The sequence below is a fragment of the Rhipicephalus sanguineus genome, chromosome 1 (assembly GCF_013339695.2).
Source record: "Rhipicephalus sanguineus isolate Rsan-2018 chromosome 1, BIME_Rsan_1.4, whole genome shotgun sequence".
Lineage (NCBI taxonomy): Eukaryota > Metazoa > Arthropoda > Arachnida > Ixodida > Ixodidae > Rhipicephalus > Rhipicephalus sanguineus.
This window is the reverse complement of record NC_051176.1, coordinates 24,761,183-24,772,234: the sequence shown is the minus strand read 5'-3', so window position 1 is coordinate 24,772,234 and position 11,052 is coordinate 24,761,183. Positions and strand designations below refer to the sequence as shown.

The 11,052-nt window shown below is 46.5% G+C and overlaps 1 protein-coding gene across 1 annotated transcript; it reads left to right on the top strand.

Annotated features, from left to right (window-relative positions):
- Positions 1–4,074: 4,074 nt before the first annotated feature.
- On the top strand, positions 4,075–7,950 carry LOC125756896 (uncharacterized). The gene is made up of 2 exons (XM_049411967.1): positions 4,075–4,711; positions 7,619–7,950. Exons 1-2 carry the CDS (start codon positions 4,075–4,077, stop codon positions 7,948–7,950), a joined length of 969 nt encoding a protein of 322 aa, XP_049267924.1.
- Positions 7,951–11,052: the final 3,102 nt, after the last annotated feature.

Sequence of the window (11,052 nt, the reverse complement as noted above, 5' to 3'; positions counted from 1 at the left end):
TGGTTTTCCGTCATGGGAACCAACTAGCCAGGGAAATAGTTGAAGCGTTTCACATTAACAAAAGAAAAGACTGCTGCATTAGTCAATCATCAGTTTCATTAAGTCATGGGGAAGCCACCTTCCTGGAAGGTTGTAGTGTTGCTTTTGTTACGCCCTCATTCTTGTCTCCTAGTTCCGTTTTAAGCGCGTGTAGATTTCTAGTGGACAATCTTGCAAAAACTCTAGACTGTACATCATATATAAAGTGTATAGGCTGCACATGCTTCGTTGAGTTTTGGTTTTTGTTATCGCTTGAGTGTGCGCAGAAAGTTGTGCTTAGATAAGAATGCATGGACTGTTGGTTAATCTTTACACGTGCATCGGTTATCCTATCTCTAGAGTGTGCACAAAATTTGTTCTTTGATAAGTTTGTATTGAGGGTTGATTCATTTCTGTGTTGCTCGGGAGTGCTTGGGTGCATATATATGAAGTATTTTCCTGAAGTAACTTCAGTTGCGATAGTAGCGAGTGTCGTGTTCTTCTTGTCCCCTTACACTCGAGCACATTTACTGCCCGCGCCCCTCCACCCCTCCCTCCCCCGAAAAAAATTTCTGCCTACGCCACTGGTTGGCACGAGTCTACGTTACGCTTGCACACGCGAAAGTGCAAATTCACGTTCACCGACACCTGCGGTAGTTCCCCCGCCCTGCGATTTTTTTCTGATGCTGTGTACTGGTAATATAATGTTACCGATGCAAGCAGCTTGCAGTACGTTAATCGTATAGCGTACAAATTACGTCATTATATAACTGCGGTACAGACAGCATTGTAGAACACAGTACTCACCATGCATACATATGACGACGGCGTCACCACCCACCGGTCCCGCTTGATTTGGGCCAGCCAACGTTTCTTTCGTGTTGGGTTCGACGGGAAGTGAATCATTATCACTCCGTTCCGACTGTTGTTTGAACATTGTGAAACGCAACAACCTGTCATGCTTTGTTCGCTGCGAGCAGCCGGTGACGCAGTTCCAGCGAACATTGACGCGCGAGCGCACCGCAGAAAACGTAGAATTCACGGCGTCAAGTTCCACTCGTCGAAATGCACAGGGAGAGCACGTGTAACCTCTATTTCGATGGTCGTCACAGTATTATAACTATACTCGGGGACAACTTTGTATGGCAATGAAGGGAAAGCTACAGAGCCACAACGCACGTATCTACCGCTAATGAATTTAGTCCCACAATTGCGTTCATATTTTCTGCGTGATATAGATAAAATACTCCTTCATTTTCTACATGTAGCTTTTTGAGACGGAACGCAGCGCACACAAGCGAGATATTTGTACTTCTTTTACTTTACACGTTGTCACTTTGCGTTTTTGCGTGCTTGAAAAAGTCGCGCCTTTTACCCGTACCTTAAACGCTAGGCAGCGTTTGCGTCGAAATGCAACGCTAGCCATCACTTTCTACGGCGTTACGAGACGCGTGCCAAACCGGACTACTTCGCATAGCAGTACATGTACAGACACTCCGCCCCCGTAGCTTTCCCTCCATTGCCACAGAAAGTTGTCCCCGAGTATAACGCCGCGAGCGCGGAGACAACCTGCAACCACCTAAACACTGACGGTACTGGCACTGACCACGTTTAGCCGGTTGAGCTGAGAATCAAAATGGCGGCAGAAGAAGTTGGCAACAACGGCGACCGTCAAAACTTGCGGGCGTCGGCGTGTGTCCTTTCAAAGGCCGGCACCATCCTAAGACCGGGCGGGAGGCGTGTGTGTATGAATCAAGACGCGCAACGAGCGCTTCGACGCGCGCGAGCAGCAGCTGCACCACTTCGTGCCGGACGCGCTCTACGCGGGCATTCAGGTTTGTAGATCGGTAGACGTAAGAACGTTGCGCAGCGTGATTGAGAAGAATAAACTGTTTGTTTGCAAAATATCACACAAACTTTTGCACGTCCGAATCTTCATGTGCACGGAGACGCCCTTTAGAGCGCGCAGTGCCGATAGCTGTTGCCTCTTGGCCGCGCTGGCTACTTTACAATACGCATAGTGACTCACGAAAAAAAAAAGATAACTGCATCTCCACTAATGTGAATCATGACTAGCGACGAAGCACTGGGTATCGTACAGGCATGTCACCGTACGTCACCCGCGCGGTGCGACTGCGAATGTAAATTGTGTGACACAAAGTGTATATATATACAAATATATTTATTTGGTTCCTCTTTATTGCTCTTCTATTTTAATCGTCTTGAGTTCTGGATTCCGTTTTCCCTTCATTATTACTGCTTTGTGGTCTGTGAAATGGAGAGCCAATGGTTCTTTGAGTGGATCTAATCTAAAGTTGGCAAAGACAAGGTCTATGCATATTCCTCGGCAGTTTTTTTTTTTTGAATTTTTGAAATTCCGCCCTTAGGCATTCCTCGGGTGGCTGTTGATTGTTTCCAGTCATATGAAATGCACCGTAGAGCGTATTGATACATCATACACTGCATATTCCAGTCGCTCTCCATAATGTTTACGTTGAAGTCGCCGACTAGTATAAAGGGTTTGTGCTCGTACTTTGTTTCGTAATCGTAATCGCAACGTAAACACATATGTTTCGGCTTTAAGGAGGAAATGCCGTGGACTTCTAAACTTGTCTCCGACTGAAGCTCTTAAGAAAGCATTTCTTCAGGGTTTCTCTTTGAAGACCAACTGGTCAGCCACTACACCTTCCACATCCCACTGTGCACGTCCTTCAGAACTGTGATAGCCAGATTTGTTGATTTCGGGAACATAGTGCATTTAACTATTATTCGATTTCATTTTTATTAAGATATTTCAGGAGTGTTTCGAGTGTTGCATATGACTTTTATCTGATAATTTATAATCGTAATTCTAATTGCAACACACATATGTTTCGGCTATAGCAACGGTTTTCTATATACAGTGACAGGCTATCGAAACAGTCTGGTGCAAAGTTGTGTTGCCTAACAACTCCAGTTTGGTTGTTGGCTCGGTCTACCATGCGCCGAACTATGATCCGAGCGCAATTCGTGCCTTGTATGAGATTGTCTCAGAAGTGTCTCGCGAAGTGATACTGCTAGGCGGTGATTTTATTCTGCAGGACTTTTGTTGGCAGGATGATTATTGTGACATTGTTGCTCGTTGTGCTGCGAACACTGAAATGAAAAAGGTTGTAGACACATATGGTCTAGTACAATATGTAAGAGAACCAACAAGCGGAGGTAATATCCTAGATTTGTGTTTTTCAAGCTCACCTAATATAGTAAGCTCTACAAAGATCGTGCCAGGAGGAATTAGCGACCATTCGGTCGTTGTTGCGACAGTCAAAACCAAAAGTCAACGATTTACTTCTTGCAATTTACGTTTGCAATAACCAAGTCGTCATGGATGATGAAGCTAAGGCAACGTGTCTAAGTGAGTTCTTCCGTTCAGTATTTCTTCCAGCGAAATCCGACAGTTTAACGACCCCTGTTAGCAATGTGCCGCCTATGGCTCAGGTGGAACTCAGCGTGCCCGGTATCAAAAATGTTGGAGCAATTGGACGAATCTCACGGTATCTCTTCTCGTGTGCTAAAGCGCTGCAGTGCGACCGTCTACCTTTATCTTTTTGTTATCTTTACGCAGTCGCTCTGCGCCAGTGAACTGCCTTACGACTGGAAGAAAGCACACGTTTGCCAATTCATAAAGGGGTTCGGGAAAAGATGTCCAAAATTATAGGCCCATTTCCCTGACATGTATTGTATGGAGGATAATGGAACACATAATTTACTCAGTAATTATGAATGACCTCGTAGAGAACAATATATTAATTAAGGAACAGCATGGCTTCCTTAAGGGCTTGTCCTGCACTGCACAAATTGTAAAATTTTGTTAGGACGCGGCACCAAACGCCGCTCTCTGTGTTTAGACGCACGTGATCCACGTGCAAATGACGTCATCTGTTAGCCGCTATTTATGGGAACGCGCAATAAACCTTTTGTTCTGTTGCTGAGCGTCTGGCTCCGAGTCACGTCTATTACAGTGGCGACGAAGACAGGCAGCGGACCAGCGCAGGCCCGAACAAGACGCGCAGTGCAATGCCAGTCAGCGGCATCGGGGAGTATCGCCTCGGTAGAAGTGCGTCACGGGACGAGTACGTGGAGCGACTTGAAATGTACTGCGAAGCCAACAAGCTTTCGAAGGATGAAGAAAAGCGTCCTGTTTTACTCAGCTCCTGTGGAGAAGAAACGTACAGTCTCATCGTGACGCTGGTCAAACCCGAAAGGCCAACTGCTGCAGCCTACGAGAAGATCAAGAAAGCGGTCCGAGAACACATGCATCCGAAGCCGTCAGTGCTGTACGGTAGATTTTTATTTTACAAGCGTAACCAAGCGCAAGGCGAAAGCGTCGCAGATTACGTGACAGCGCTGAGAAGACTGGCTGAAAACTGTGGCTTCGGAGACGACACGCTTCCTATGGACGAGATGATGCGAGATCGTTTCGTCTTCGGTATCAGCAACGAGGCTGTGCAGCAACGCCTACTGGCAGAAAGGGACCTGACATTCACTGTGGCGTACGATATGGCCGTGACAGCGGAAGCAACCCAACGGCAGCAACGAGAAATCAGGACACAGAGCCTCAGCGACGCGAACTGCATAGGCGACGCGGCCGTCCACGAAACGCGCCCAAAGGAGCCAGCTGCGTCCAGAGATGGCGTCTGTTACCGCTGCAACGGTGAGCACAGTTCTAAAACTTGCAAATTTCGTTATGAAGCTTGTCACTATTGCAAGAAAAAAGGCCATATCGCTAGAGCTTGTCGCTTCAGAAAATAATCGCCGTCAAGTCATAATCAAACTGCGGCACAGAAGCGAGGAAAAAATCCGGCACGGAAGCAAAGTCAGGCAAGCAGACCGTTGCACGAAGTGGAAGAGCTTTACTCTGTTTACGAAGTTCGCGAGTCAGAAAAATTTATTACCACTGTGCTGATCCAAGGGAAAGAGGTGCAGATGGAAGTAGACTCAGGAGCGTCTCACTCGCTGGTTAGTCAAGAAACGTGGCGAGCAATTGAAGGACGCGCAGGCAAAATTCCGCTAGTCAGTACCGGAACGCAGCTTGTGACTTGGACGAAAGAGCCACTTGAGATGCTGGGAAAAGCAATAGTCGAAGTGCGTTTCAAAGAAAAATGTGCAAAGTTGCCTTTACTAGTGGTGAACAAGCAAGGCAGTAGTCTTCTTGGAAGAAGTTGGTTTAAGGCTTTAGGAATTAAAATTCAAGGAATAAAGAAAATATCTGATGAGTCAGAAATGCTTCAGCGATTTCAAGAGGTCTTTGGGAATGATCTTCCAGGATGCACTCAAGAACCAGTGCACATTGATCTAAAAAATGAAGCACAGCCGGTGTTTTTGAAGAGCAGAGCAGTACCGTTTGCCCTTCGAGATGACGTGGCAGCAGAGATAGACAGGCTTGTTAAGCAAGGCGTGTGGGAGCCAGTACAGTCCTCCACATGGGCAACCCCCATCGTAGTCGTGAGAAAGCGAAATGGTTCCGTACGCTTGTGTGGTGATTATCGCAGCACGGTGAACAAGGCCGTTCAAAGTAGCGTCTATCCCTTGCCCACAACTGATGAAATGCTAGCAACGCTAGGGCCAAGCAAAATTTTCACGAAGCTGGATTTGGCTCAGGCCTATCAACAGCTTGTTGTGGACGACGCATCAGCTGATGTCCTTACTGTAAACACTATGAAGGGCTTATTTAAATTGCGCAGACTGCCTTTTGGCATTTCCGTAGCGCCGTGGTTGTTCCAGCGCACCATGGACACGTTGTTGGCAGGAGTATCGGGAGTCAAATGCTATCTCGATGACATCTTAATCTCAGGAGAGACGCCAGAACAGCACGCAGAACGCCTAGAGGCAGTGCTCAGCCGGCTACGGAACGCACGTCTGCGTGTGAAGAAAGAAAAATGCGAATTCCGCAAGTCGAGCATTGAGTTTCTGGGTCATGTGATTGATGCTACGGGCATTCATCCTTCTACAAGCAAAGTGGACGCAATCCTGAACGCACCGGCGCCGTCATCAAAGAAAGAACTGCAATCATTCCATGGACTAATTAATTTTTATAGCCGATTCCTAAAAGGAAAAGCAGAAGTCGCGGAACCACTTCACCGCTTGCTGGACAAAGACAGTGCTTGGAGCTGGAATAGCCAGCACGACCGAGCCTTTGTTGCGCTGAAGAACTTGTTATCGTCAGAAGCAGTTCTTGTTTCGTATGACCCGAAGCAAACAATTGTGCTGTCGTGCGACGCATCACCTGTTGGAATTGGAGCCGTGTTGGCTCATCGGGAACAAGATGGCACAGAACGCCCAATAGCATACGCTTCTAAAACGCTTGGATCGAGCGAGCGAAAGTATGCGCAGATTGACAAGGAGGGCTTAGCCATTGTGTATGGCGTAAAGAAGTTCCACCAATATTTGGCTGGTCGTAACTTCATTGTTACGACTGATCACCAGCCTCTGCTGGGATTGTTTAACAGAGAGAAACGCATTCCGGAAGTTGTTTCCCCAAGAATGCTTCGTTGGATTCTTCTTTTGGCTGCATATGACTACACCTTGGAATATCGACCAGGTCCCCGCAACAGCAACGCTGACGCATTAAGCCGTCTTCCAGTACCGGGACGCGAAGACGAGACGCAACCACCTGGTGACGTGTTGCTGTTGGACGCTGTGGAGTATCCACCCTTACAAGCGTCTGACATCGCGGAACTCACGAAGAGGGACCATATATTGCCAACTGTGAAGAATTACATTCTCTCTGGTTGGCCAACAAAGTTTGACAACGATCTTGCGGCTTTTGCAACAAGAAAGAATGAGTTATCTCTGCACCGGGATTGCATCCTCTGGGGAAATCGAGTGGTCATACCTCAAGCAGCAAGAAATAATGTTCTTCGTTTGTTGCACGCAAACCATCCTGGCATGACAGCTATGAAGAGTCAAGCAAGATCGCTAATATGGTGGCCGAAAATGGACAAACAAATCGAGGAATTTGTGCGTCACTGTGAAAGATGCCAAGTGAACCGTCAAAGCGATCCAAAAGAACCAGTTCGCTTCTGGGTTAAGCCAGATCTACCTTGGAGCCGTTTGCACATTGACTTTGCCGGACCAGTTCAAGGCGAAGTTTTTCTCGTCGTGGTGGACGCATTCTCCAACTGGGCTGAAGTGAAGATTATGCCTTCCATGAAAACTTCGGCAGTAATCTCAGCTCTACGTGCACTGTTTGCCACTCACGGAGTTCCAGATGTTATCGTTTCCGACAACGGAACCGCATTTACGAGCGAGGGGATGCAAGCGTTTCTCAAGCTTAACGGCATCCGCTCAGTGTTTACAGCACCTTATCACCCTTCTAGTAATGGAAGGGCCGAAAGAATGGTGAGGGAAGTAAAAGAAGCGTTGAAGAAACAGCCGGGAAACGACACCCAGTGCAAGATATCCCGCTTCTTATATAAACAACATACCACCCCACATTCAGAGACTGGAAAGAGCCCGGCGGAGATGATGATGGGCAGAAAATTACGTTCAGCATTAGACAAGCTGCACCCAGTCCGTCAGCACTCCACCTCTGACATCACTGTGAAAGGATTTGGTGTAGGAGATTCGGTCTACGCCCGATGCTTCGCTGCGGGACCGCGATGGAAGTTGGCTGAAGTAATCAAAGTGAAGGGTCCTGTCTCCTATCTAGTTCGGATGGCAAATGGAGACGTGCACCATAGGCATCGCAACCAACTGAGGCGCGCATGGCCGACGGAGAAGCCTTCAGAGCCACTACCTGACTACCACTTCCGGCTTCCTCCGGTACAATCACCTGTCGATGTGGAGCCTGGCATCACCAGCCCAAGTCCTCTCTACACGCCCGAGGGACCCGAGCTGAGAAGATCTACACGAACTCGTAGACCAGTCGTTCGTTTTGGCTCCAGTGTTTAGAGACATTGTGTATATATTTAAACTTAAAAGGGAGGAATGTTAGGACGCGGCACCAAACGCCGCTCTCTGTGTTTAGACGCACGTGATCCACGTGCAAATGACGTCATCTGTTAGCCGCTATTTATGGGAACGCGCAATAAACCTTTTGTTCTGTTGCTGAGCGTCTGGCTCCGAGTCACGTCCATTACAAATTTTACCACGATTTAGGGTGCGAAATTGATGCTGAAGGCCGAATAGATTGTTTGTTTTTACATTTTCAAAGCTTTCGACACGGTTACCCACTCACTTCTCATTTACAAACTTCAGCAAATAGGTATAGATAGTGATGTTATCAAATGGATTAAAAGTTTCTTATCGGAGCGCAGCCAGTGTGTTGTTGTTAATGGCGAAAAATCGAGTTACGTAAACGTCACCTCAAGAGTCCCACATGGCTTTGTATTGGGGCCTATAATATTTTATATATATATTAACAGCATGAATTTGGGTATTACGTCCATCTTACGACTGTTTGCAGATTATTGCGCGGTGTACCGAAAAATATCTTGTGATCAGGACGCGACAGCACTTCAGGGAGACTTGAATTCAATACGTGACTGGTGTAAACGGTGGAACATGTGTCTAAACGCTAAAAAGTGCATCCATATGTGTTTCACTAAAAAGCGAAAACCACTGATAAATAACTACTGTATAAATAAGGCGTTGGTTACCACAGTTTATGTTTGTAAGTACTTAGGCGTCGTGTTTTCTGCTGATTGTTCATGGAATGAGCATATTAGTGAGATAGTTGGTAAGGCTGGACGGGCGCTGAACTTTGTTCAATGAAATCTAAGATGTCGCGAGATTGAAATGAAACGGAATGCATTTACTACATGTGTAAGACCAATATCAGAGTATGCCTGTCCACTATGGAATCCATCGGAAGCCAATCTCACTTCTCAGATGGAAAGTATTCAAGACAGAGCTGCCAGGCACGTCCTGGGCAGGTATCGTAGAACAGACAGTGTCACAATGATGAAACAGGAATTGAATTGGGCGTTGTTGCCTTCGCGCCGACGGAAGCTAAGGCTGAAACTGTTTTTTCAAATATACAAGAAGGTAGGCACAAACAAGGGCACTTACTTAAAGGCACCTTTTTATCTTTCTAAACGTAACGATCACAAACTCAAAATCCGTGAATACCAGCCCAGGACGTGTATGTTCGCTAGTTCTTTTTTTCCGAAGTACGTAGCAGAATGGAATAAGCTTTCTGAAAAGCAAGTGTTGTGCAACTGAAGACTTATTTGTATCTACGTTGTAACCCGCCTCCTCTGCTCTAACGCCCAAGGGCGATGCGGGGTAATTCTTGAATAGTTCTTGAATAATTCTTGAATAATTCTTGAATTCTTCAGTGTTGTCGCCATGGATGCCCCCAATTGCGATAAGAGCAGTGGCGCCGCTCGATGTTGCTTTGGAAGCCTATATAGTTAAATTCACAGTCATGTAGTGACAATGATAGGTGACTTATACAATCATCTGAATTCCTCAAAATCTGATAAGCCTCAGAAATTTCGCGCGTAGTCTCAAACGCATTTGAAAGAGCGTATGCTTGGGCATGTTGGTAATTCATGTTTCACTTTTTTGAGCGCATAAATATCCGCGTCGCTTTGCGTCCTTGTTCATTTGTGCGCTAAAAAGAGTGAAACTGAAGCGCATGCCAGAACAAAATAGTGTGACGTTAAATGTGAATAAGGGGTGCTCTTTAAAGAGCTTCTATGTTCCCTGAGGCATATGTTCATACAACGTCCATTTTGCCCGATGTACATACGTCCACAAGACAGGGGTATCTTATATACCACTCCCGTGGTGCAATTCACATATTGTGTCACATGTTTTTGGAGGCATCTCTTCCCACTCCCTTTGTCCTCCTATGCACCATTGCATATATACTGCCCAATTTATTGAGAGGAGAGAAAATAACGCTCATACCAAATCGGTTTCCCACGTTTTTTATTGCGTGCGCCATTTTATGGACACAAGGGATTACTTCCGTGCGCTTGTTTTCTACAGAGCATCCTGAAGACATGGAAGAACGATTTTAATTGCTTTTTTATCATCCGCAATAGCTTCTCAAATACCGAAGCAATTAAATAGGAAGGGTATCCAGCAGCTTTTAACCGTTCCAGCTGCACTATGAAACTACTGTGCACCATATTAAGGCAGCTTTTTTCATGCGCCCACCGTAAGCATGATTGTACGATTCCCCCTTTTACTATCCTGGAATGACCGTGGGAGAAATCTAAAGCAAGCTTCGCAGATCGAGGGTTATATTACCAGCAAAGATGCTTGTCACCAAAACACAGGCAAATGTCTAGAAACTGCAATTTCTTATCTTTTGGAACCTCGGAAGCAAACCGCAGACCCATGCCTTCAGCATCAAAGCATGCTATAACGTCGTCACAGTTTAGTGCTAAAGACGTTTCGACGAAATCAAGTAATCGTCAACGTATCTGAATATCTGTGTGCCTGGCTGAAGTTTAGCGCTTAAAGCTGTATCCACCTTCCCTAGAAAAATGTTGCTTAATTCAGGTGCCACACTTGAACCCAGGGCTGGGCAGTATCGCGATACAAGAGTATCGCGATAGTATTTCAGAGATACTTTTGAGTATCTGTATTTCTGTATCTAGATGCATTTGAAAAATGTATTTGTAGCTCAGTGGTGAAATACATTTACGATGTATCGCTTGTATCGCGATACAATGCAGGGCACTGGTACCTCGTTACATTTTCTTTTTGTCGGAAATGAATTCACGCGTGTTTCCAAGAGGGTGTGACGTTTTTTTTCATTTGTTTTTGTGTCAAGACAAGCAAAGGCGCCGCTGGTCGCCGGCAGAAAGGGCGGCGATGGTTTCCCCTCAAGCACAGAAAGGCCCATGTGGTAAAGCGCGCGACGCCGCAGACGGCAGAATCGCGGAGGCAGGGTAGTCGGCCTCTGCCGCCGAAAGTAGATGTCGCTCAAGGCCAGTGCAGCTCGCCTAGTTTTCTTCGGGCGGCAAGCCATTACTTGGTGACCCCCCGCGCGGATACCGCCTTGGAACAGAGGCTTTGCAATGCTTCGCGTGCGTT